This window comes from Pezoporus occidentalis, unplaced genomic scaffold (genome assembly GCF_034315485.1).
Source record: "Pezoporus occidentalis ecotype Australia unplaced genomic scaffold, CSIRO_AGI_Poc_V1 ctg13, whole genome shotgun sequence".
NCBI classification, from domain to species: Eukaryota; Metazoa; Chordata; class Aves; order Psittaciformes; family Psittacidae; genus Pezoporus; species Pezoporus occidentalis.
In genome coordinates this window covers 6,532,814-6,559,273 of record NW_026913103.1, presented here as the reverse complement: position 1 = coordinate 6,559,273, position 26,460 = coordinate 6,532,814, and the positions used below count along the sequence as shown (strand labels likewise).

Below are 26,460 nucleotides of genomic sequence, written 5' to 3'. Positions count from 1 at the left end.
GGTGAACTTCTCAAGTGATTGATGTGTCCTTAAAATACTTTACTTGATGAGGGCTGGTAAAATCAACTTCTTTTTGATGATAGCCATTTGAATAGAAGTAGCAAATTAATAGAGGTAGCTGTCCCAGGAAGCCCTCCAGTGAAATGGTGTCTATCGCTGAAACTAAGCCTGTTTTAAGTCTACCTTTGGTGACCAAGCAAGAGAAAAGGCAAGTCTGCTTCTAAAGCAACAATGGATTCCATGTATGCAAGTGGATAAAAAACCTGGTTACTAGGCCATTTCTCCCTTGATTAAAGGTTAGGGTTTGTTTTAAAAGGGTGTGAATCTTGAGATACGAGTAAGTTTTTTAAGCTCCCCAACACCAATCTTTCGATTTCTTCATATTAGAAAAATTGGCGAACTTTTATGAGGGCAAATTGGCAAATTTCTGTAAGGGCACACCTTGGGGGTTGGGATGTAGAGATTGTAAAATAAACTAGAAATGACCTTGTACCAGATTGTGCCATTTTTCTGCAGCTCCCCCACCAAGGAGACGATGTTTGTACAGTCACCCTTATCAGCACTGGGACAGGCACCATCTGTCATTTTAAATGTAGATAGGTGCACCACTTATTATTGTTCTACAAGTGGAAAATACTGGAAAGCAATGTAGAAAATGGGTACAGTTTTAAAAAAGCAATGTTGGAAAATGTTCCTGGTTGGCAGTTCCACCTCCTGGGTGGCACTGAAAAAGTGAGTCCTCCCTTCGGACGCCTTCCCTACTGAGAGCAGTGGCTGAGATGTAAAATATTCAGTGTAATATGGAGCCCACTATCATACTAAACTTAAGTCTGTCTTATATCACTGAAGGTAAATGTCTAATCTAGTGATTAGCAAGTGAAGTTTAGATGGCAGATTTGATATGCAGTGTATATCTTTAGTCTTGTCTTTAGACATTTTATTTATGATGGAGTGAGCAAGGGTGTACCAAGTAACCTGTGGTCCAGAAACCTAAGTCTCAGACATTTGCATTTTACTTGAAATATATGAGGGGTGACTAACTTCAACCAGAGGTATAAGACTAATACATTGAATCTTCCCTGTGACAAAATTTAACATGCCCAAACTTCACTTACTGTTTGCCACAGGATAATTTCTCTATCTGTAACTCTTAAGTTGAATATCTATCTCTTCAGATTGGGGAGAGGGGAAAGAAGAAAGAAGTTTTATCTCAAAATTTCGATTTCCTTACAGCTCGGCCTACTTAAAAACTGATAGAAAATTCTACATAATTTGGGTTTGATTCTTCATAAACAGGTTAAAAACTGAAGGGAGGGAAATGATGAGAAGATAAATGTCGGCACACTTAATAAAAGCAGACTTTTACAAGGTAAATGTTACTTGCAAATATTCATATGAAGACGTGAGTTGCCCATGGAGACAAAAGTGGCCACAAGACACAAGCACTTCCACACCATTCACTGGCAGTTTGAAAGACATTCAAACCTTCTTCTAGACCTACTTCTGTATGTAGCAAATGAATGCATTACTCATTCAGTATTGAGATTTTGGCATTTCTGAGATCAACTGCTGCTCACTCTGGTGTTTATGTTATTCTTGTCTCTCTGAAAAACAGCTCTGAGGTTTTTAGATGCAAGCACATTTGCAAAAAATGTATTTTTGAAAAGAAGCCTGGCTCCATTTGTCTCAAGAAGTCTGCGCTTAAGCACTTTTAAAAAATACTATTTAAGGTCAGTGGAAACTCCATTAAAGTGTTTCAGGGAACCGTCAGATCATTAGAGGAATAGAAATTGAAATGTATGCAGTGTAGTGATTTCAAACACATTATAAAACAGTAGGAAAGAAATCAAGTGTGTTCTTTCTTCTTAGTGTAAAATTCCCTTTTGGGACACACACAGTTCAGGAGTGATCCTATCATTCAATATGCCAGTGACTGCTCCCAGCTTGCAGTGGCTAACAAAAGGTATTTTTCCTTAAGAGGAAAATTGTGCCCTCTCAAAGTGGCCTTTGAAATGGAGACATACTTCTTTCCCCTCTAGTTACACTTTGAAACACATGTATGAGGAGCATTGTCCTTGAGAGAGTGTCTGAGACCAGAGCGTCTGAGACCTATTAACTAGGTATCAAACCTATATATCCCTATATACCCCTGAAGGGAACAGACAGCTTAGAATCCAGCCATGTATTTGAAATCATCTTCAGAAAGGCAAGATTCATCTGAAAGCAACTGAGAGTGGTGGAAAATCCAGATCAGTCAATAGAGCTGCAGGGTTTGTGTGAACATGTAGAAGGAAGCAAAAGACCAAGAGGAGCATGTGTCTGCAGGCCATTTAAGTTAATGCCCAACAACACTTTAGACTCCCCAATTCCTGTGACAAGATGGTAAGAGCTTCACAGCAGTCCTTTAGGAGGGTACGTTCAAACTTGGATGGACTGAAGTGTTTATACCTTCAGAACTTGCTTCCCTTTGTAGCTCAGGTCCAACAGTGGCAGTCATGCTGGTCCAAACCTCCTTTTCCTCTCTTCCTGCCCCATATACTTCATGCTTTAGGTCAAGCAGGAAAGTCTCTAGCACTTCCTTCCATCAAGCCAGTACTTGATAGCATTGGTTGTGGAGATGTGAATCTCCTTTGGACAGGGCTGGAGGGTTGAGCTGAACAGGTCCCAGCTATTCCCATAACTGGCCAAGACCCCTAACAAGCTCTCAGGTCATTGTAAAATAGAGCTGAACTGGGAAATGGCCATATCCTAGGATACAAATGTTTCATGTGAAACCTCCTATTCTGTGCCCTCACCATGTACCCTGCTAATCTGGTACCCATGAGCCCTGTTTTATACAATATCTTAAGTGTGAACAAATAACAGCTCATTACTTGATCTCATTTGAGACTAGAGTTGATGGCAACTGCATATGTGGAGGTGACAGTATTTTGGAGGGTACCTCAGCCCAGTTGCCAGCTCAGTGTTTGCAGAGGCTTCTGGGACAAAAGGTACTAAGTTTACCCAACAGGTCGCATCCTGTGATAGGAGGTCACCCCCCCCAGAGCTTTATGCTCCTGCTGTGTCCCACACAATCCTGCACCCACCAGACTCCTTGGCTTGTCTTACCTGCTTTGGAAAGCAGGAGAAAAGTCATCTGCAGAAAGAAGAAAATTACCTTGAACTTGCTCATCAGTGAAAAGAGAGAGCAGAGCAAAGCTGGACTGCTGAATGTGCAAAAACCTTGTGTCTGGTTCAGAAGAAGGAGTCTCACCAGCTCAAGTGAGACCCTTACCAGGACATTGCAGTAGGGCTCTGTCCAACTCTTCAGGTTATGTGGCACATGGAAATGATGACTGTGCACAGCATGGGTATTTCAGCAATGACAGATAAGACCTCTTACTGCAATGTTCTCAAACGAGAGAGAGAAATTATGGTTTTGTTATGGCAGTAATGCTGATTTTTACTGCATGTTAACCTGACTAGAAAGGTCCTGTATACCTTTACATGTGTCGGAACCTGTAGGAGGTGGCTGGAAGAGAAGATCCTGCTCCAGCTCCCTGTCCTACTCAGTCTCACTCACAGGCAGCAGCAACATTTCCCACCCCAGGGCATCCACCAGTGATTTTATTTGCCATGCTCTTGTTTTGAGCATGGGAGCCAGAACCTGTGGCCTGTTCAGTTACAAAAGGACTGTTTGGAATTCATGTTTGCTCTGTTTGCTGTCGTGCATGTTAGCATTACTTTGCTAATAAAATATGAACTACGGCAAAGAACAGACTTGTTTTTTAGATCAAAGAGAATAATGGAAAACACAGTGGAAACAAATTTGCAGAATTTTTAGTTTCACACACATTTTTCTCTTCAGCAACTGTCAACATGAGATGTTCAGTTTATTGCGACTTCAAGCGTCACCTTCAAACCCCCAAAATCTGGAGCAATAATGAAATCAAAACAAATGGGGAAAAATGTAACTCTGTTTTTATTTTAAATGACAAAGCAAGATGTCTCTTCTAAGGCTAAAACAAACAATGTAGAATATATTAAAAGTGCCACATAGATTAGCTAAAAGTATTTATTTTTGTGAGAACTTCTCTACTATATCCACAGCAAGCTGTATGGTTTGAAGAAACAGCAAGCAGAGGTCTAGGTGTTCCATAAGCTAGCCTTCCACCCGTTCTGTATGAATTCATGTTTTAGTCTGCAGGGAGGATTAGGAGATTTTAATACAGCATCATGTCTAGACCCAAAACATTGTTTGGGGCAGCAAGAGAACAATAAACAATGAGTAGAACATAGAAGATCCCCACCCGTCATAATAACAGAAGAGAAAGAAGTCTCTGGAAAACCAAACTTTCTTCTGAAAAATCATCTGAAGACATTTTGGCAGAGCAGCATATGCGAAAGTGTTAATGTCATCAAAGTGAATGACTTCACCATTTCAGTAGTGCTGATGTGCTCCATTCCCAGTTTTATTACACCTCTGCCATTTACAGTAAACCCATGAAAAGTGTTTTGATGCCACCTGATCACGCAACTGCTTTGGTGCTGAAAAGGATAAGGGTGAGATTAAGAGCAAGGTTTTCCTGCATTCTGTTACATATTAAATCCTGACGCTGAAATCTCAACAGATGGAAGTGTTTAGAAGAAGAGAATAACTGAGTAAGCAAACTGAGAAAGCAAATAAAAGAAATCCCTGGAAATGTTCAAGGCCAGGTTGGACGGGGCTTTGAGCAACCTGGTCTAGTGGAAGGTGTCCCTGCCCATAGAATGGGGGTTGGAACTGGATGAGGTTTAAGGTCCCTTCCAACCCAAACCATGAAATTACTGGACAAAATACTATTACTGGTTATTATTTGTCATTGATATTTTTTATTAATAAAACAACACTTCACTGTCTGAGCTAGGAGTTTATTATGCAAGTTTTAATAACCAAGAAGATAAAAACCAGGAGTTCAGGAAGATTCTTTTTTCCCTCTATTTTTCTTTGGTAATAGCAAAATAAATTTTCCATGTGAATAAGACATTTCTATCATGGATGTTCACAAGAAAGCATAAAAGTGCTTGAGTTTTGGATGTACCTCAGCTGCACATAGCTGGTATGATTCAGACATGCTAAAAGATATAATAGCATTGAAGATACATCAAAATATGCATTAGCTTCCCTTAGAATCAACTGTTTTCTGCCGCCCTTTCCTTCATGCCTTCTCTGTTGTGTGCCTGGTTATCAGTGGGTGTTTGCAGAGCAGGTAAAACAAGTGGACGTTGACCTTCTTTGGGGTCATCACAAAACAAATAAATATAAGAAGTAAACATACTGTAGCAACTTGCAGGTTCATCCTAATTCATTTCTCTCCAAAAGCCCCATAACATTGCTAAATGTGAAAGTAAAAACAGAAAGCAGATTAACCCTGATTACCAAATATCATTATTTCTAAAATACCTGCCGGGATATACCTTCATGTCCGTGTATCACGCGCAACAGCTGCTATTTATAGTAACACAAACAGCAAGAGCAGCAGTGATGAAAAAATACTTCCCTGTTTGTAGAGTATTATGAAGCTTTGCTCTGTCACTCTGTTTCCAACAGTTCTTGTTTTTCACCCCATCACTTGACAAATCCAGGAGTGCTTCTGAGTTCCTGAACACACAGAGAGGTTAGCTACGACCAGGATGATGACCACACACCTGGTACTTCTTTGCATGAACCCAGTGGCTTTTGGTCTGACCATGATCTCCAGGAGTTGATGGGGTTTTTTCACTCTGCCTTAAAAGTAAACCGAACTACCCAGATGTAATTGCAGAATCCAAGGACAGAGAATTATATGCAGGTTGACTTCACAATAGAAAACAGTTGATAAGAGACCAGTATGACAGCTGAGTGTAGTTAACCTTTAATTGGGATCCAGCAGCAGCATATGCTTGCTAAATATGCAGTTTCAGAAGCAAAAATATGCATAATACCAACTTGTGTATTCAACAAGTAAAATTAATGGAAAACACTACTCTCTGGTGTCACATAGATTATAAAGCCACTGCAGTGAGTACCTTTCCACACCAAGCCTCAAGTAGGATTGGTTTGATTTTGTCTTTACTTCACACTGTGAAACCAGTGCTTTAATGTCAATTTTGCAAAGACACCAAACTTGGGGGGGGGGGGGGGTGTGGGTGTTAAAATAAAATCATAATTTACACGTGCAGCACAAGCAGGCCTCTTTAGTCAGGCTTTTACAAATGCTTTGCCCTGTTTTAGAGCAGTGCAGGAGAAAGTTCAGGGGCAGCTTTCCCAAGCTAGCATCACCTATGACTGATTCCTTCTTGCTGCATGCCTTACCAGTGATGCAATTCTAATAATAATTTTTCAGTTTATACTCGCAAAAGGCATATGGCAGAGAAAAAACCCAAAGGCAAACTGTGTATCTCCACCTAAATTTATTGACAAAATCCTGCATCCCTTTGTTCCACTGCATGTAAATATTTCAGTTTAAATTAATAAGATTTCCATGCAAAATAAAAAAGGGGGGGGGGGGGGCAAAGGTTATTTTGGGAAGTGCTGCCATATGAGGTGGAGTCAGAAATACAAACCAGGTTTGCAAAGACCGCTCTGCAGCAGCACACATGGAATGTTCATCTCACCACATCAGAGGTGGTGGGTAGGAGGATCTCCAGTGACAAAGCAAGAACTGATGTGAAAAACGTGCACCAGAGAAAATGGGGTGTAAACGTATTGGAGACTGTCACGTGAAAGAAAAGAAGGATCAAGAGGGATTTACAGGTGAGCACTCCTCATGGCATGGATGGAACAACTGGGCAGGAAGGGAAAAGATCTGAAGACTGAGAAGCAGAGCTGAGCTACCCAGCACCTTGAAGGGAGAGTGCAGAGTTCATAGACAGCTGGAGGAGGGCCTACAGGCTTCCAAAGGTGGTAGAAACAGCCACAAAAGCATACAGTCAAGCCTCAATGCCTTTTTGAACTGTGCAGGTGCCTGCAAATAGTAATCTCTTAGATGATGGTGAACAAGACCAATTTTCTTCTGACACCAATACCAAACTGCTTTGACAAGGTGACCCAGAAATGTTCCTGGAGTCAGCGTTCACAGTTCATAGTTTGACTTCTTTACAGAAAATCACTGAGTAGCTAGCCTGACAGAGGAAGGAGATGATGGACACAACAACCTGTGGAGTTGATCCCTGGGATTTCAAACCACAGGTTGTCTCAGAACATGTGAAGCAAGAGACAGTCCTGGTACCACAAACTGACTGGGTCGGCGAGGGACCTTCATGCAGCTTTCCCAGTCTGACAGCCCTGTAAGGGGGAGACACGTGGGTTGTCACCATGGAAAGCCATGGATTTATTCCTATCAATATTCTTTCTCCAAACACATCATAAAAATCAGCCATTGTCCAATTTGCAACCCCTTTAGAGAACACGGATGCACCTCACCCCTGGATGGCACAAGCTCACCAGAATGACTGGCAGACCCAAATCTCACAGCCTGATCACCAACCTCTTTCAACAAAGCTAAAATCTCAGAGAGATAAATATTTGGTGAGCAAGCAGTTGACCTGGTAAGGAGAGGCGTTCGTCTTTCCCACCCCTTAGACCAATGCCAGCCTGCCTAAAGCCTTTTATCCAGGTGAAATTTCATCTGTTGCATGGAAGAGATGAGTCACTGAGAAAGATAAGGTCCTCAACAAGACCATAAATAACAAAAGCAAATCTAGGCAGCAATGTCACCCTTGCATTTTAGGCCACTGAATTTGAGCATAAGGAAGTGCAGTGAAGCTGAGGCTCAGAGAAGCCAAGCAGTTTGCCACAGAGCCCATCAGTGGATTTGAGGCTCAGAACCATTTTTCCTGATCTTTGCCTGGTGCCCTGCCAGCCAGGGACCTTTGGAGTCCTGGACTGAGCCACAAATTAAATCTACTCACGCTCTTTCTTGCTTTGTAGGGCAAAACACTCCTACTGAAGCTTTATGCATTTGAGAGCCTGTTCTTGTGCTGACAAGCCTGAAGCAGCCCAGCCTCTGAAATATCAACAGAAACACTTTTGGGGCACAACTCCAAGGCCTGTAACACTTGCCAGAGAAGTACACACCACCTCCTTTTTATTCTTCCAAGGTAATACGCTTAATAATACAGCATGTTTCCCCCGGGCAGCTCTCTACAGTGCTTTGAGGCACTCCTGAATGGTTAGCAATTGTCCCTGGCAAGAGCAGACCACTCTTTTGTCCTTTTCAGTTTAGTTAGACCCTCAGTTAACCCTCTCTGGCAAAATTCAGACTCCCTTAAAACCCGCAAGTCCATCAGCCACCCTCAGCATCCCCCTCCTTCAAGTCACAAAACCAAGAGCAGATGGAAGCAGGGAGACTCAAGGTCCTGGGGCTTGCTCATCCTCTGCTGCTCTCAGGAGCTGTGCAATACTAGGTGTACCTGAGCAGCCACATGAAGGTGACCTTCTGGTATAAGGGACTCTCTTTGCTGAGCAGATGCAGCTGCGCCCAATTCTGGACTCAACCCTGCCTGCAGGGGATGTTGCAGAGGGTAGTAAACACCAGGACTGCATTAGCTTGGTTGCAGCTGGAAGCATCCGAGGCTGAGATTAGAGCAGTGAAGGGAGAGGAAGGATGGGAAAGGAGGGATAGAGAAGAAGGAAGAAGTTCAGCATCTCAGTGGAGGAGGCTTTGCCTGCTAGAGCGACAGTGCAGGGGGCTGCCTGCCTGGCCCACCTTGCAATGCTGGGCACAGCAGCTGCCTTCATCTTCCCTGCCCTTCTCAATTGAATGAGTAGTCACCACCCAGGCTCTCCAAGCAAAGGTCACATCTCACAACAGCTCAGAGCTAAGTTACTCCTTATTTCCTCTTTGTTTGAGTCTGTTCACCCACAAAGCTCATCTCCCTGTCTGGAGCTACTGAAAGGGTTGGTATAAGATATGTACCACAACAGAGGGTCTTGTGTGCTAGCACAGGATGCCTATAATCTGGGGGAAGATAAAACAGATCAGACGCAGGCATTCTTAAAAGATAGTGGTAATTTTAAATAAATTAACTGGTTTGTATCTTTTTTTTCCTCAAAAAATATTCCTTTAATATGCAGGGAACAGTCAACTATGTGGTTAGGAAAAAATCTGCTATTGCAATACGGTGGTGCCCTCAAGTGGATGCAAAACACTTAGATATGTGCTATATTCCATGTCCTCTTCTTGAGGGTGGTCCCCGCTCTCTGGTTTGCTACCCCAGACTGCAAACCCACCCTAAGAGCCCTTTGCAAGGCCAGAGGCATAAATGCACTTCAGCATTAGAAGTGCCAGACCAGAAGTTTCCCACTTCATAAAAAGAACTTTCTTTTTCAAGAAATGGTTTGATCTATGACAAAACCCAACATGCGCCATGGTTGAGGCATGACCCTCCTGATGTTTGCAAGGAGCAAGCAGAAATCCAAGAGGCTTTGGGGCCCAACCACAGACCCTGTGCCAAAGATCTTGATTCTGCCTCCCCCAGATGCAGCTTGGTTTGCCTTCCTCTGGAATGCAGTGTTTGATGCTGAATTGCCTGACACCAGCCTCACCATCCAGTCGCCTCACTGTGCCAGCGGAACACCCTACTTTGCCCCTGCTGCTTCACAGGTGGCAAACTACACAGCAGAAGCTTTGCTGGAGCCAACTACTCCCTTCCCAGAAGGTTCAAGGGACAGCACAAGCTCAGGGGAGGAAGTTTGGATGAGATGACCTTAGACTAGGACAGAAAGGAGTTCAGGTGTATGGATGCAAGCCATGCAGTGCCCCAGCCCTCAGGAACAGGGAGGGAGCCTGGGGCTGCTCTACCTGCCAGAGCAGACATAGCCACTGAGGCAAAGCTGCTCCCCTGGGGGGTCTGTATCACATAATAAGGGTGAAGGTGCAAGCTGGGAACTGCATGAAGCAGATCTGTGAAACCAGCATGAGTCCTGAGCCAAGTGTCCTGCTTGTCATCAGGAGACACTGCAGCACCTAACTGGAAACAGATGCCAGAATCACAGCTCTTCACAATTACAGCAGAAGATGGGCAGAAAGAGAACAATCTCCAGTCCCTAATATCCTGCCTTGGATACAAGAGTATTGTGAGAGGAAATGTCAAAAGCCTTGCTTGCTAAAGTCAAGGTAAACATCACCTCTTCTTCTCCTCTCATCCCCATATCCAATCTTTTCATCATAGAAGGTAATCAGATTGCTCAAGTGTGACTTAATCTTCTGAGCAGCTGTAGAAAGAACTAGAAATATAATACTAGAGCTACAGCAAACTATATTTATTAGAAGGAGCATTCTTAGGTATATAGTGAAATCATGGTCAATAGGAGTCAAGCAGAAACAGCTGTCTAGCAGAGCAGGAAGGAATACAAACTTATTTGAAAATAAGTTCAGAAATAGGTACCTCATTTAGTTCTCCAAATCAGCTACGTTAGAGAACTTCCATGAAGAAATATCCAACACACTGACACAAGTCTTAGTAAATATTTAACTTTTGAAGGAGTTAAAGAACCTGATTACAGTGAGACATTGAAGAAGTGCATGGGCATTGTACTCCTAAAACACCAGCAGCATGTGGTTCAGCCCAAGGGGAGTGGTTAGAAGTATGTGGACTAGGCACCAATAGGCATCAGTGACCAGCGTGTCTGAGCAGAAACAGTAGGTTTGGTCACAGTGTAGAACCATAACAAACTTTAGGCCTGTTCACTGGCAGACCACTGTTGTCTGACTGTGGACAAAAAAACACATTTACAGTCAATGGCCAGAAGAATTATACCTTTCAGATATCATCAAAAGGCTCTGTATGTTTGAAATCAACAAGTGTAATTTGCAACTCAAATGTCAACCTGGGAGAGATTTGGCAATGTCAGAAGCTTTTCCCTAATGATCCGTGAGAAGTGACCTAAAACACAGCTGAGAGCCCAGTGGCGTGTCAATGAAGTATTGTACAGCTCAGACAACAATTACAACAGCTGGAACTCAAAACAAAACCATACCCAAAAGAGGTAGAGCTATGAACACAAAAGATGATGAACATCCTCCTACTGGCATATGAGGAAACCGTCAGTACAGGTAGAAACCTGTTTAAGGGCACCTCAACTCTGACTAATAAAATCGTTTTACATATAGAGACCTAAGAAGGGTAGAAATCATTTTGATTTAGCCTGAAATGAATTAGGTGGATTGAAGATGTTATGAAGACCTGCCAAGTTTATGCCAAAAATACAGGCCCATGCAAAGCAGAAAAGAATGGTGGCAGTGGCATACCAGCTCTGATACCAGTGCTGGTATCAGTTTGACATTGACTGGACAATGACTTATTGCTCTAGAACATCATTGCTGATCATAACATACCCCTGGACAGTACCTGACAACATTATGAAGAGAAAATCACCCCACACATCGGCACTGCTTTGTTCTGACCATGACACTGGGACAGTCAAATAACCACAAAGAAAGCAAACCTTCAGTCTGGCTGCTGCTGGTACAGATCTGATTTTGGTACGATCAAAACCACACACATCAAAGGCTGGCAGTCATTAAATCAAGGACAACCAGGAAGCAGCAGTTACAGCAGAAACGTAACGTTAAGCAATTAAAAGAAAATTTTACATATAACCCCCAAAGAAACCAATTTTGTGCCTCAGTTTTCAGTGAGGATCATAATGTCTCCATGGAGCAAAGGCAGGAGGGCCACTGGAACTGAATGTGGTGTTGCACAACTCCGTTATTTTGGAATTGGAAGGGCAACTTCATTTGTGCTCAAGGGAAGGCACTGGTCACCATCTCAGAAACATCACTGCACACTTGCCCTAGGCAATTCTTTCCTTAATATCCAGTATTGGTCAAAGACAAGGTATAGACTACATGGACCTGAATTCTGACCCCAACAAGCTGCTCCTTGGTAATTCCAAGCGGATTGGCATGTGAAATTGCAAGTGAGGGAGACACATTTTAAAGTGAATGTTACCTGTCTAAAGACTGCCAAGGTTTAAAAAAAAGCAAAAATGCGCTGAGATATGCAAGACTAATTAGTCTGATCTGAAAACTGTATCTAGATTTACAAATATGCAACAATACTGATGTGGGAAGTGACACAAAATACAGCTTGGGCTTGTTAATGACAAATCAGACCCACTATAGAATTTCTTTCCTCTGGACAGTCAGGAGATCAGGAAGTGTTTGCATATTATCTTCACATACAGCTTTTGGCACAACATGCTTCTCACTGATTGACATGGGAAAAAGTGAACTATTAAGACAGAGGAGAACGTACATCTAATACAACAGTACTAACGTTGGTCTTGCTCATCATGTGGAACTGGATGTCACCTTGTTGGTCATAAGGAAATCAGAAGCCTGCAGAGCTTGGTGCAAAGCAAGACCAGTTTCAGTAGGCTGAAAAGAGGCTCTTAGAGCTCAAGGTTAAGGATCACAACTCACGTTTTTATCAGTGACAAAAAGGTCATTTTATCAGTGACAAATGACCAGCATTCTAATGAAAATTACCATTACCTCTGCCTTTATAGTCCTCAATTCAGGATCAGTAATTCAGGTCTAGGTGGTTGTCTTCATGGGTAGGAGTAAAAATAAGTTGCAATAAACTCAGTTGTACAAGGAGCAGGTCAAGCACCTAGAACTAAAGCTGAAGAATTTCACCTGTGTGCTGTGAGCTTAACAGTCAGAGGTGAAAGAGGGAATTGGTTTTTATTAGTTATTGATCATGACTGCTAAAGCCAATAAAAAAGATGCAGTTTAGGGATTGTACTCTGTGTTCACTGAAAAGACAAGGCGCTGTTAACAATTCCCTCTAAAAGGCATCTGGTGGGACTTTTGAGGGTTTCATTTTCAGTTCATATTCTCTGAAAGTGGATAACCAGGACGTGCAAAAGGGCAAAGATGGGTTACTGTGTGGGTCAGGAAAATGCTCACAGAAAATGAGCCAAATGGAAGGCTGGGAGAAAGCAGGAGGGCACTGCATGGTTTCTCACCCTTCCAGGGAGGCTTTCAGCAGCTCACAAGGCAGAACAGTGCAGACACAGCACCTCCCTGATCCTGGCTGGACTTCTCTGTTTGTTTTGTTGTGTGCCCCTTGTTTAAAATTGGGTCCATTTGCGGTACCGTAAACATGGTACTGTAGCACGGTTTATGGGCAGAGGGAAGTGGATGCTGCATATAATCCTGCATTAATACCTTCATCTTTCTTTTATGTTTGGCCTGTGTAAGGGAAAGAAAATTCTTCATTTTTAGACCCATGTTCTAAGGGATGCTTGAGATGAAAAGCAATTAACCTCTGTGATAACTTACCTCAATATAGACTTCAAGTTATTATTATTATAATTGAAAAATTAAGAGAGAAAGATACAATATTTTGTTTGATCCGAATGAGCAAGTCACCACTTGCAATGACTACTGTTTACTGTAGGCAAGTAAGATAAATAAAGTGTTACAGAAAATGTGCTTGGATGCAGTAGCTTTGGATGCACAGCTCATGTATTAGCAATGTTTATGGATCAATTCATTACACAACCAGTCTTTATGCACATCACTTCTGGGAGGATAGAGGTTTCCAGACATGGTCAAAAGAAGGATGTCCAACAAGCACAAAAGTTTATTTTCCATTAGTCTTCCATGAACCAGAACCTCCCTGAACTCAAAAACACCCCTGCCCAGAGGCTGAAGGGGCAAGATTTAGTGCTCCAATATAATGACGGAACACAGAGTGAGGAAACGCTGTGGGGCTTTTTTTTTCCCAGCAGGCTTACTCCAGATCCCGAAAGGACTTAAACTTCAGGACATGGAGGCCTCATGCTGGGAACTATGCAGGAGTCTTCGCAGGGTGTACCAGACACTCATCAAAATTGAAATCCAGAGGCATTTCAAAGGAAAACTGTAAACTCCTTGAACTGGCATTTCCCCATGATACCGCTACCAGAAAGCTTCCAGGTATTGCCCTAGAACAGGGACTGCATGTAGCAAAGTGTGAGGCAAGGCGCTGTGGGAAGGCTGAGCTTATGGGGTAACAATGCAAAGGAAGGGGCTAGTTAAACAAGTTTCACAGGACTGGTTATAGACCTACCCATGTAGAAAAAACCCACCAGAGTGCCAAATTGACTATTGGAACATCACCACCCGCACAGACCTACGCTCCCGGCAGGAATTGCTGCCGGCACTATCAGCAGGCCTAGTGCCAACTATGTCAGTATGTGGTTACAAGCTGAGTTGAGAAAATGATAGTGCATGCACAGGACATAAAGGCAAACCCATAAGAGCAAACCTGCAGACCAAACTTCTAACAAGAGCCTGTTAGAACCTCTGCTCCTACTACAAAGCATGGTAGTTGGCTACCCTGCTACTTGCTTTCCTGTAGCCTTGCTCCCAGCTTGCATCCAGGCAAGTGTCCCTGCTGTGATCCTGGCTTCCAGGTGCCCTTCTGAGGTACAGCGTAAAAGATCTCAGCAGCAAAGTTACCAAACCTGCATGAGCACTTGAGGCAGTGGCTCAGGTAGAAGGTGAAGGTGAGATGCCAGATAACATCATACAGGCATGGTCAAGCTATTGCCAGTTCACAAAACGCCTACTAAACACAATTGCTTTCCAGTTGACACTGATGTACCTGAATAAATGCAATTGAAAGCTGCTTGCAGAAATTGTCATGTTGACAGGCATGGAGATTGAAATCAAGTGTCCTGTACCCAAAGAAACCCAAATGTGGGCTTTGATGAAGGAATGAAATTGTTGCCACAGTGGGTCAGAGCAAGAGGAGGTGTGATCTGATACTCTTTTCCAACATGAACCCTTTCAGCAAGGTAAGCAATTCCATTTCTGGCAAAATGTCCCAGGCGCTCGGGATCAGATACTTAAAGGGAATTCCCAAACCAGAGATTACATCCCCACCACTTCTATTCAGTGCCAAGGATCATCCTAACCTCCTTCAATGCATGTAATCTGTTTCTGAACATGCATATACCTTTGGCTTCCACAATATCCCCCACTAGCTTTATTTCACATGTAATCCATTTGCACACTAAACCCCAGTATCTTCCTTTCATCCATTTGATAATTCTGACGGACCATTTCAGCAGCTCCTGGCCCCATGCAATGCTGATTTCTCCCCTCCAGCACTCTGCCACAGTGATAGTTTCCTAAGTGAGTCACACAGCTTGCAGTCTTGTGTGGAAGTGGCTCCATCTCGTTGGACACCTTCACTGTCTCTCTCCATATTCTCTGGTTTTACTAGATCTTTTTCAAGGGCTGCAGGCAACACTCAAACCAAATACATTTCTATAGCAGCACACTGATGTCTTGGTTTGTTCTCTACCATTAATTAATATTCTAATTGACTCCTTTAGTACAAGGGTTGGGCAGATGGTTTCAGAAAACTATGCATACTGCAGAAGATCTTTCCCCAAATACCCTTTGAAGCTGCTTGTGCTACTCGTGTGTTAGGACTCTTTCCTCTCATGTAAATGCCTTTATGTTCTGCAAATGTAGGCTTTCCTCTGCCATTTCATCAATAATATGAGATTCTTCTACCTGTTTTCCCCACAGGAAGCTCTAAGTTTCATCTTTCTGAACTGTCCTGTATCAACAACCAATCTGCTATTTAACCCTAGGATCACTTGGAAATGTGCATTACCAGGGCTCCTTGATGCACCTTACTGTTATTTGTCCTTAGGTGAGAATGACCACTTACTCCATAGCTTTCTCCCACCCATTTAGCCTCGAGATTTTTTGCCTTGTCTTGGCATATTAACTTCTCTTAAAAGCTGTTGAAGGACCTTGCATTAGTAGCTTTTGGAAAACCCAAATAAACGATATACAAGTATCATGGCTCATGAACTCATTGGAAAGAACTAAGATTTCTAAACATTATCTCTTCACAAAAGATTCTCTCTCAATTCATAAGCCATTCCCTTCATTCTGTTCTCTTTGTATTTCTCCCTTTGATTTATTTATTACAGAAGTCATACTTGGTAGTCCAATTTGCAAGATGCAGCATTCTTGAAGACCAGTACCACGTTTACTACCTTCCATTTCTGTGTTCCTAAAGCTAATTTAAGAATCACACAGTAAATGTCTAGCACAGCTATTGCAAACTCCTTTAGACTCCTTCAGTCAATACCACCTGGGCCTGGAGTTTATCAACTGCCCTAAAAAGCTGTTACTGGCACATCAGTTTCAAATAGTTCCTTGGACTAATCTCTTACAGAGCAAGGCTCTGACATGAAAATTTTCGAGTTCATCTGCTCTGAACACTGATGCAGGTAAACAACTTTGCCTTTCTGTCACAGCCTTCCAAGAGAAGATGGGCAGTAGGAGCAGCAGCAGGAGCATTCTCTAACTCAAGGTGATCAATGTACCAAAAGCCAAGATTTCTTTATGTCTTCATCTGCTCTCCCTAATAGAGATTCTTTGTTCATATTGCCATTGCCCAGACCTCTGCTAAGTCCAAAGATCAGACTGAATGGGAAGTAGGCAGACACTCACCTTTGAGTCAAGCATCCAAGTCCTGCTCAAGACTTAAAATTCCTGCTTGGCTCATTACTGAGGTACCTTATTGTCTGTGGGCACTTTCACCTGTAACTCACTGATGCACTACAGTGCCACCACTGCCTGTGCCAACAGGAGTCACTGGCTTGTCAGAAATGAGCACCTGGCTGCCTCTCACCCAAATCATCATGAATCTGAAAGCCGTCTCAGCAGCTGAGTCCGTTGAAGGGCCCAGGTCACTAGCTGTGTCCAAATTGCACGTAGCAGAGGTGGCCATGGAAGCTGTGCTTTGCATTACAGCGCAAAAGCTAACATGCATCAGCAGGGTGAAACACATAGGCTGCAGGCCTTCCTCTGCCTGAGGAGCAGAGTTTGGTCAGTGCTTCTTGGAGGGCTCAGGAGTCCCTGCTCTGCACCCCTCAGCCACCATGGGGGGACATCTGCTGCACAGAACTGTGATTCTGTAAATCAGACCCCCATTGTATGAACATCCGAATGCCACGTGGATGATGAATTATATACCTGTTCTAAGTATTTCAGAGCTTGATGCCACTCTGCAATAGCAGCATAAAGACCTCCATCCCCCAGAGTCACCAAATTCAACAAGCTCAGCACAGACTCATGGTACAAAGCAGCTTTCTGCCAGACTGTAAGCAGACAAGGAATGTAAAGAACAAAAACTCAAAGGAGTATTTCACCCTTCACTTGGCAGTCTTAGGTTAATGGTTGAACTCTACCTTAAAGGTCCTTTCCAACCTAAGCTATCCTCTCCAAGACCACACAGGAAGCAAGTTTAAATGCCAAGAACCTAATTCATGTTTCCTTAAATATACTTACTTAGCTGTATCTTAATTGGTTTTCAACAGCTATGTAAAACAGGAAAATAACTGGGTAAGTAGACAAAGCATGTAACAAGCACGTATCCAAAGTTTACTTGCACTTACTTACCACATAATGTGCACAGTAAGTGGGTACAGAAACAGGCCACAGATCTTTACAATACTGTGAGAATCAAGACCAATGGGCTGATGCTTTAACCTTTTCCTTGTGTTTATTGAAGGTTCAAAATAGTGGCACCACTACTCCTCATTAAATTAGTCATCTCTCTCATTGCAAAGGCACTCTGATTTTAGCAATTCATCTGATTAGAGCTGGCATCTTGGCATTGCATCACTGTTTAGCTACGGATATTCCAGCTGCCAAGGGAGGAATTGAGGTGAGAAGTCAGATTTTTATCACAGGTTTCATTTCAGCAACTCCCATGAGTTGAGAAAGGAGGCTGTATAAAGACTCCTGTTTCTATACAGGTGTACACCTCCATATCCTACAAGGAATCACCCTACAGTGCCTGCTCCATTCCTTAAAGCCTTTATCTTGCGAGAGGATTCCTTTCTTATGTGAAGCACTGAGCAAATAAGGGCATACGTACTCTGCAAATTCACTGACAGACGGACTTTGGCTCTTGCCAGGCGGGCACAGATAACCGAGTTGGGAGGCGATGCACACACCAAGCAGGAAGGGAAGAGTTGAATTACCAGGTTATACTTAGCAGGAACAGGTTGTGCCTTAGTCATAACAGTGTCCAAGACAGAAAAATGATTTAAAAGTATTTGTTTTACCCTTGCTGAGGGAGCAGCAAGACAGTAGGCGTGTAAACAGGATGGAAGCAGCAAATAGCTTTCAGCTCTTGCCACAGCTGATACCTTAGCCTGTCATCCTTGCTCAGGAGCTCAGGAGCAAACTGACTATGCAAGGTGGACTAAAACTCAGGTTTAGTTCAACTGTTTAATTTTTGAATTTGATGGTCATCACCACTCCCATAATTAATTACCTGTTTAGCATGAAACCGCTACCAGGTGCTTAAAGAACAGAAACCCACAGGAGGGACCAAAAGGGAATGACAATTTAACACCTTACTTTCAGACTTACACCCTGCTATACCCTCTCTACTGTTGAGGATTTAACCATGTTCAGAAGGCTGGATGGAGCACCTTTCCTATGAATACAGGCCAAGAGCACAGTTGTTCAGTCTGGAGAAGGAAGAATCTAGAGACACTTTAGAGCAGCTTTCCAGTATCTAAAGGGGGGCTACAAGAGATCTGAAGAGGAACTTTTTACACAGGTATGTAGTGACATGACAAGGAGGAATGGCTTTAAAATAGAAGAGGGCAGATATAAATTAGATACAATGAAGTAGTTCTTTAGCATGAGAGTGGTGAGGCACTGGCACAGGTTGCCCACGGAAGCTGTGGATGCTCCATTCCCAGTAGTGTTCAAGGGCAGGTTGCACAGGGCATTGAGCAACCTGGTCCAGTAGAGGATGTCTCTGCCCTGTCAGGGAGGTTAGATGAAATGACTAAACCATTCTGTGGTTCCCTTCCCACCCAGCTACTTGTTCAGCAGCAGGAGCTTAGACTGCCTTCAAGAAAGCCAGATGGTATACAGAAGTCTGACTTTTGCAGAGCCATGGGGGCAGACTTGCACTGCTCCTTGGGCAAGCCTCCTGAAAGCAGGGTATTACATAAGAGAGCAGGCTCCTCTTGCACTTGCCCAGAACTCAGTTCTGGATGTTGGTACACCAAGTCAGACTATAACACCAGAGCCTCCAAACTTAAGTCTTTGAATTCCAATTACATATACAGCTATTCAGACAAAGTAATGCTATATCCATCTGATAATAAAAGCCATCTCTCTGCAGTTCAGCTTTTCTTAGTGCTAGCTGCCAATTAAACGCTTTCTGGATGACAAGATTAGATTTTAAAGTGTAAGTTTCCAATCCCACTTCAAACAGGTAATTTACTGATGTGTTCTCATTTACCTTTCCACTCTTGATGCAGTTGTGGTATCTCATATACATGTATCCAGTAACAGTGACCACAGCAGACATCCTGTAATTTAATTAGACATCTTCTCTCTCCATTTACATAGACAACGTCCTGAGCTGTGGCCTTGAGGGTGACAGTAATGGATGATGGATTTTTTGTCATCTCAACAAAGCACCCCTGTTACCCAACATTTAATATGTTTTTTCTGAATTTTAAAGCTACTCATGCATAACTGTCCTGTACTTTGAAAAGGGTGATGGGTTGCCTGTAAAGCAAAAAACCCAGTACTAATAGACAAAGGGCTGGTAAGCAGCAGCTGCCAGAATAGGTATGCATCCTGTAGCACATCACCGAGGCAGGGAAGGAGTATAAATCAATTGCCTATTTGCAATAGGAAGTTTTTATTTACAAATGGATGACTGATAACAACCCACTGCCTCTCATCAGCCCCAGTCCTCTTTCATAAGCTCCCTCTCATGTCAGCTCTATTTCCTGTGGGTTCTTTAGCAACCATGGAATCAGAGAAAGGGTTGATAAATCTTATACTCCAACAAGAAAAACCCAAGACATGCAGCACTGCTTCTCTGCATATTCCACACTAACCATAAAAATAATGTGGTGAAAATTAACAATTATAACATGATAATAATGATGCAGAAATATCTCAAGATCTGTAATCTATAGACAAGTAGTTAAGAGACATTAGAATCATGGAATAGTTAGGATTGGAAAGGACCTTAAGATCATCTAGTTCCAACCCCACTGCCATGGGCAGATACACCTCACACTAAACCATGCCACCCAAGGCTTTGTCCAACCTGGTCTTGAACACTGCCAGGGATGGAGCATTCACAACTTCCCAGGGCAACCCATTCCAGTGCCTCACCACCCTAACAGGAAAGAATTTCCTTCTTATATCCAATCTAAACTTCCCGTGTTTAAGTTTTAACCCATTACCCCTTTTCCTATCACTACAGTCCCTAATGAAGAGTCCATCCCCAGCACCCCTAAAGGCCCCCTTCAGATACTGGAAGGCTGCTATGAGGTCTCCACTCAGCCTTCTCTTCTCCAGGCTGAACAGCCCCAACTTTCCCACCCTGTCTTCATACAGGAGGTGCTCCAGTCCCCTGATCATCCTCGTGGCCCTCCTCTGGACTTGTTCCAACAGTTCCATGTCCTTTTTATGTTGAGGACACCAGAACTGCACACAATACTCCAAGTGAGGTCTCACAAGAGCAGAGTAGAGGGGCAGGATCACCTCCTTTGACCTGCTGGTCACGCTCCTTTTGATGCAGCCCAGGATACAGTTGGCTTTCTGGGCTGCAAGCGCACGCTGAAGCCAGCTCATGTTCAGTTTCTCATCGACCAACACCCCCAAGTCCTTCTCCACAGGGCTGCTCTGAGTCTCTCTGCCCAACCTGTAGCTGTGCCTGGGATTGCTCCAACCCAGGTGCAGGATCTTGCACTTGGCATGGTTAAACTTCATGAGGTTGGCATCAGCCCACCTCAGAAGCATATTTCAGTAACACTTCACAAAAAGGTGTTTCTGCAGAGTAAAGATCTTCCTCTGAATAGGCTCATAATTCTCACCTCCCTCCAGAGGAAGCATTTCAGCTCCTGCACCATTAAGTAGTCTCCCAAACTGTCAAGAATGAAAGGTGCAGAACAGCAGTAGTTTTTCTTCAGTAGCTTCAAGCTTTAACATTTATTGTGGAAGTGGGGTACAACTGGTGTATGTGCCCACTGTACTTGAAATATCACTGAACTTCCATGGGAGTAGTGACATTGGGTATTAAAAAAATTCCAGTACATGGAACATATCTTTAAGATTTTCCCCTAGAAATATGGGATAGCCCCCACCCCCACTGTTGACTCCACAATCCATTTCATCTGACAACAACTAGATAAAAGTTTATCATTCCACGTTTGTCCTTACAAGAGATGTGCTGTTCCTGTGTGTGCCCCAGCACTGAGGTGAGCACACACTCTCTGGCCCCTGCTTCTGCCCTCCTCCGGTGACAGGCTGAGAAGGGCGGATAGCAGGAGCAGTTCCCATCCCTAATCACTATCCCTGTGTAACCCCGAGAATCACTGCTAACCTGAAACAAAGAGGCCCATGTTGCACAGCCACGGGAACACCACACCCTGGAATATTTAACACTCTTTTATAAGAGCCAGCTCTGTCACAGCAGGATAGTCATACCTGGCAATTGAAGGTGGGGAGGGCTTAAGAGGTTTTTAAACACAGACATTAAGCAGAGGCCTGATAAAATTACACAAATACTGTTCTTCATTAAAGAACTCTTTTTTATTATTTGAAGAGTTAGTTTGCTGCTTTGAATATGAGATAATTGCGAACAAAGTTTCCCACCTAGGAAGAGGTGCTTTTTTAACATTAGCATGCTCTGAAGTCTTTATTTAAAAATCAAAGTAAAAGTCTGGGGAAGAATACAATACTTCCAAGTTTCTTTTACCATTTGACATCAAAGTGTGCACTATTCTTCTCTCATTCTTCAGTTCTTATAGGGCAGCCAAGTAAAAAAAAAAAAAATGATAAACCAATGGCAGGAAAGATAACAAGAACACACAAATTAAGGATTTTCCCAAATATTCCAGGCATTTTTTTTATCTTTTAAAGGTGTCAGTAATGAGTGATCCCTTATAAACACTAAGGGAAAGTAGACTAGAGCCTGCAGTACAATATGCTTATTACTCTGGGTGTAAGACAAGCTTACCTAGACAAAGCGAAGATAAAAGTATCTCAGCCCTGCTAATACATATGACAAAGGCAGGGTAAATTCACCCTTCACAGGGTCAAAAGGAAAGTTTAAGAACAATATTCACATGCTCAGAACGTCAACCACAACTACCCAGTGTTTTGTGATGCTCAAAGTTGACCTTCCAGATGGCATAGGGATGACAAAAGGGCTATGAACATGCACCTCCACTGCCAAGGCAGAAAAAATTTCCAGGCACTTGATTTGCACTCCAGTGCTTGGATGCATAATGTCAGGTAGCAAAACCTGGCAGAGTAAACTAGACTACATCCCTTACTCAGAGGCCCTATGGAGATCCTGCAGTACTGTCCCAGTTTCAGATTCACAGGTAACCAGTGGCACCAAGCCACTCAGATTTTTGAGCCTCAATCTTTCACGAGTCACAGAAACAAAAGGTACAGAAATTAACTGGCAGTAACACATCAGTGAAACCTGACATTAAGATCAAAATGGAAAAAAAAAAAACAACTGTGAATCCAGAAAATCTGAAAGAAAAAAATTACTCAGAAGGGGGAAGTGACTATTTAAAGACATGCTTACAATAAAAGACAAACTTCCCTCAACTTCAGTCTCCGTGAAGCATTACATTATGACATCTTTTCCCAACTGGAGTTATCCAAACTTAAACACAAAATACAGAAGCTATCACAAAGACTTAAAATATTTCAGTGTTCATCTGAAGGTAAGGTAACACGACCTGAGTAATCCAAGAGGCAGAAATTGTCAAGGAAAGTTTCCCTTGTGCTGACCAGCTTTTGCCATCACTGATCAAGGAGTATGTCATACTCTTAACTCACATAGATAAACAATGAAAGAGACACTTTAATAATGAAGTTGGGCTCTTTATAAGCAGGGCTACTATGAATGATAGGCAGACTGTTCAAAATGCTTGATCAATAGAGAACACTCCATTTTAGAAGGCAAAGGGCAGCATGGCAGCTGTCATGAAACTGAAGGCAAGGGATTTTGTTCCCCAATTTCAAGCTACTGGATATTTTAACATCTTTGAATTAGGTAAATTTAGAATTCTTACACTTGCACCAGAAATTTAACTCTTAAAACAATGCCCAATCAACCCACTAACAATCACATAAAAACCAGTCCTGCTGTTTGGTACATTTTAAAGAGTACTTAGTGCTTTTAAAAATCCAAATTTGTGATCCCTGACCATCATGAATCTTGATGGGTTTTCTATTATTCTGAAGTTTGAAAAATATACTGGATTTTTAGCAGCAGTTTTAATAGAACAAAAGCCATTTGATTCATATAGCTTCAGAACAGCAATTCCACCATGTCATTTAACCACAGGAACACCTCAAAAACTAGGTGACATTTACATGTTTATATCAGCATTGTAACTGACCCCATATAAACAGACATTTGCTGGTAAAGGACAGAAGAGCGTAATACCCTGCATTCATACCATAGGAGATATGTCAAAACACACTTGGATATTTTTTTTTCATGTACACCAGTTGGCATTTTACAAACTTCTTTGTTTTAGCTTCAGGGGGATAACAGCTTGAAGATTCTCATACAAGTTTTTGTACTCCAAATACTGTTGTGCTTTGGAAGTAACAAAGACCATAATCACCAACTAGTAATTTTCACTGTGGCATGAAAAGAGTGAAACAGCCCACAGTGAAAAAGCATTCACTCAAATTCTTTGTAATGATCTGCAAGTGTTACCAGAAGATACAAAGAACATTTAAAAACGCAAACTTTATGCTGAGTGTCCTTTTAAAAGCTAGCAGCACAAAATATCTTCTGAACAGACCAGACATCTCTGTTGCATCTTGAACAGTAGTACATCATTTTGTGGTCCACGATTTTTGACTCTCATGTTTTGCAAATGCCGATACATCGAGACTTTTACCACTGTTGCACTGTTCATATAAAGTCTGAAAGTTAATCAAAACAGGTGTATCACATATGCATTCAAACTGTATCTTTATAACAAACATTGCCACTTGAAATAAGTCACCATGTACTGAAATATTCCAGACCCCTACTAAAATTTCTGAAAATCAGAAAATATATACATCCTTAAGACAACTTAGGTGGGAAGAACCAAGCTGGTAAAAAGTTGCTAAGCTTTACCTTCAGGCAGTAAGCAGAGGCTCGAATACCTAAACATACAGGGACCAATCTACACATAGTGATGTGCTAAAAATTCAGCGACTTCCAGGAAGTAAGAACAGTTGCAGTCCAAAAGCCTGCACACTAGATCATTTCCACATAATAATGGTTCTTAAATTAGAAGACCTACTAGAGCTTCAGGCAGCTTAAAAGCAAGGCTGCACAGTAAGGACTGTTTTAGCGAGGAGATGCTAAAAGTAAGGCTGCACAGTAAGGACTGTTTTAGCGAGGAGATGCTAGAGCAGTGGGGGACTTGGAAATAAAGCATTACAGATGCAGTAGAAGGTGGAAAAGAAAGAAAAAAAAATTACCATCAACCTTTCCACTCTTCCCATTCAGAAGGATGTGAAGATACTGCATGCTTGTAAACAAAAGCACTAGGAGTGCAATTTTTTTCCAGCTGTAGTTAATGCTCTGGTGGATGTATTACTTCAGCCTTCACTATCAAATATCCTAACCTTTGCATGAACACGTAGTCTCACACAAACAATTTACTTACCCTAGCAGCTCTAGAAATAGAGTTGGGAGAATTCAAGCCAACAAGTTGGCCAAGGATACGTTTCATTTCCTCTGTTGTTCCTTTTGCATTTGGAGCACCTGCAATTAATTTACAGTTATGCTAAAGCTGTACACAACTATGTATAAATTACCAGGGCAGTTTGTAAGAGCCTTAAAAATTAAAATACTGAAGTTTTTTCTGAAACACACACAGGCAAACAAAATAGACCGTTACACCAACGGGTGGTAAGTGCATGTAAGAGTAAAGCATTTTGTTTTCTTAAACAGAATTATAAATATTATTTAATAAAAGCATACTTGAAAATAAATGTACCTGTTTGACAATGACTTTGAATTTGAACATAGGGATGCACCAGCAACTCCGAAACAGATATTCTTTGTTTAGGGTTTCTTATTAAACAGCGCTGCAAATGAAGAAAGAGGAAGATGCTTTGCCTATAAATTAAGAGTTTTCCTACTAATTAACAGTGAGTATCTTTAAAGGACCATGTAGATGCATGTCCGAACTACTTACTGCTAAAATTCATACTCAAAGACCCAAATTAACCTAATTGCTTCCACTAGCAATTATCTTTATTCTAAAGCTTAGAATCCTGTTTTACTCAAGCAACGTTAGAAAAGGTGAAGACCAGAACTTACAATAGCCTTTTATTCCAAATGACAAAGACACAGATTTGAGAGTTAAGGGAGTAAGTTTTTATGGATTTCAGTTTATTATCTGCTGAGCAACACAATAAGGGCTTGAGTAAAAGCATGAACCAAGTTTTAAAAGCAGGCAGATATGCAGGGTGAGGGAAAGGGATGGTCAGTACAAAAGCTACTGTATTTACTTTATGTTTTTCAGCCAAGGGAGTTAAGCCAAACTTTTACCATGGAAACTATATGAAGCAGCTCTAGCTTAATTCTTTTGGAACAAGGCCTGTCACTACAAGTAGCAGTGAGCATTTAATTGTGAAAGAAGTTTCTCAAGCATAACTCAGTTTATGAAAATATGCTTTAAAAAAATTGCCATTATTTGACACAAAATTAATCTTAAGGGACAGTTACCTTTAGCACATCTTGAAGATCCTTCTCAGCAATATCTGGAAATTCTATTTCATAACTAGGATCAACAATAGCATGCATTTTATTCATTGGATTTGTTATACGTTGGAATGGAGTCCTTCCATATGTCATACAGTACAAAATGCATCCCAATGACCACACATCACTTTTGGGACTTATCTAATATAGCAACAACAAATAAAACCAAACAAAAAAAAACCAACCAAACAAAAAAGATTAGTTCTTACTTAAGGAACTGCCCCTTCAGTTAATTTATCATACAATTACACAGTCATTTCACTTAACCCTGTATGTTAAACATAACAGATCTTGGTAACTATCACACAGAAATTACCAAGACAGCATGCCATTATCTATTAAGAGAGTGATGTGTCTTCATTCACTAATATTCTGCAAGAAACCTATTTTTATCATCTTTGAAAATCACTTTACTTGAACTTAAAATAAAATCATGATTAGTTGTTAACAGCAGAATTCTAATTTTAGATTTATGAGTAAATACAAATAAAAGCATTCAGAAACCTGTGAGATATTTCAGCTATGTCCCTGAAATGGGAAGCCAGAGTTCAGTTTCTCTGGGTTTAATGGATTCAGATCCGTATTTCAACCACCACCCCTGTGCTATTTGTGACAGAAGGACTTTACACTTCTTCTATT

At 41.9% G+C, this 26,460-nt stretch overlaps 1 protein-coding gene across 1 annotated transcript in view; it reads right to left on the bottom strand.

Annotated features, from left to right (window-relative positions):
• Positions 1-22,433: 22,433 nt before the first annotated feature.
• Positions 22,434-26,460, bottom strand: part of TTK (TTK protein kinase) — a 29,469-nt gene continuing 25,442 nt past the window's right edge. The window contains exons 20-23 of the mRNA XM_062608259.1: positions 25,786-25,962; positions 25,052-25,142; positions 24,719-24,816; positions 22,434-23,981 (exon numbers count right to left, since the gene is read on the bottom strand). Of these exons, the coding sequence (XP_062464243.1) occupies positions 23,892-23,981; positions 24,719-24,816; positions 25,052-25,142; positions 25,786-25,962 (456 nt within the window). The 3' untranslated portion in view covers positions 22,434-23,891. The remainder of the gene's footprint in view (positions 23,982-24,718; positions 24,817-25,051; positions 25,143-25,785; positions 25,963-26,460) is intronic.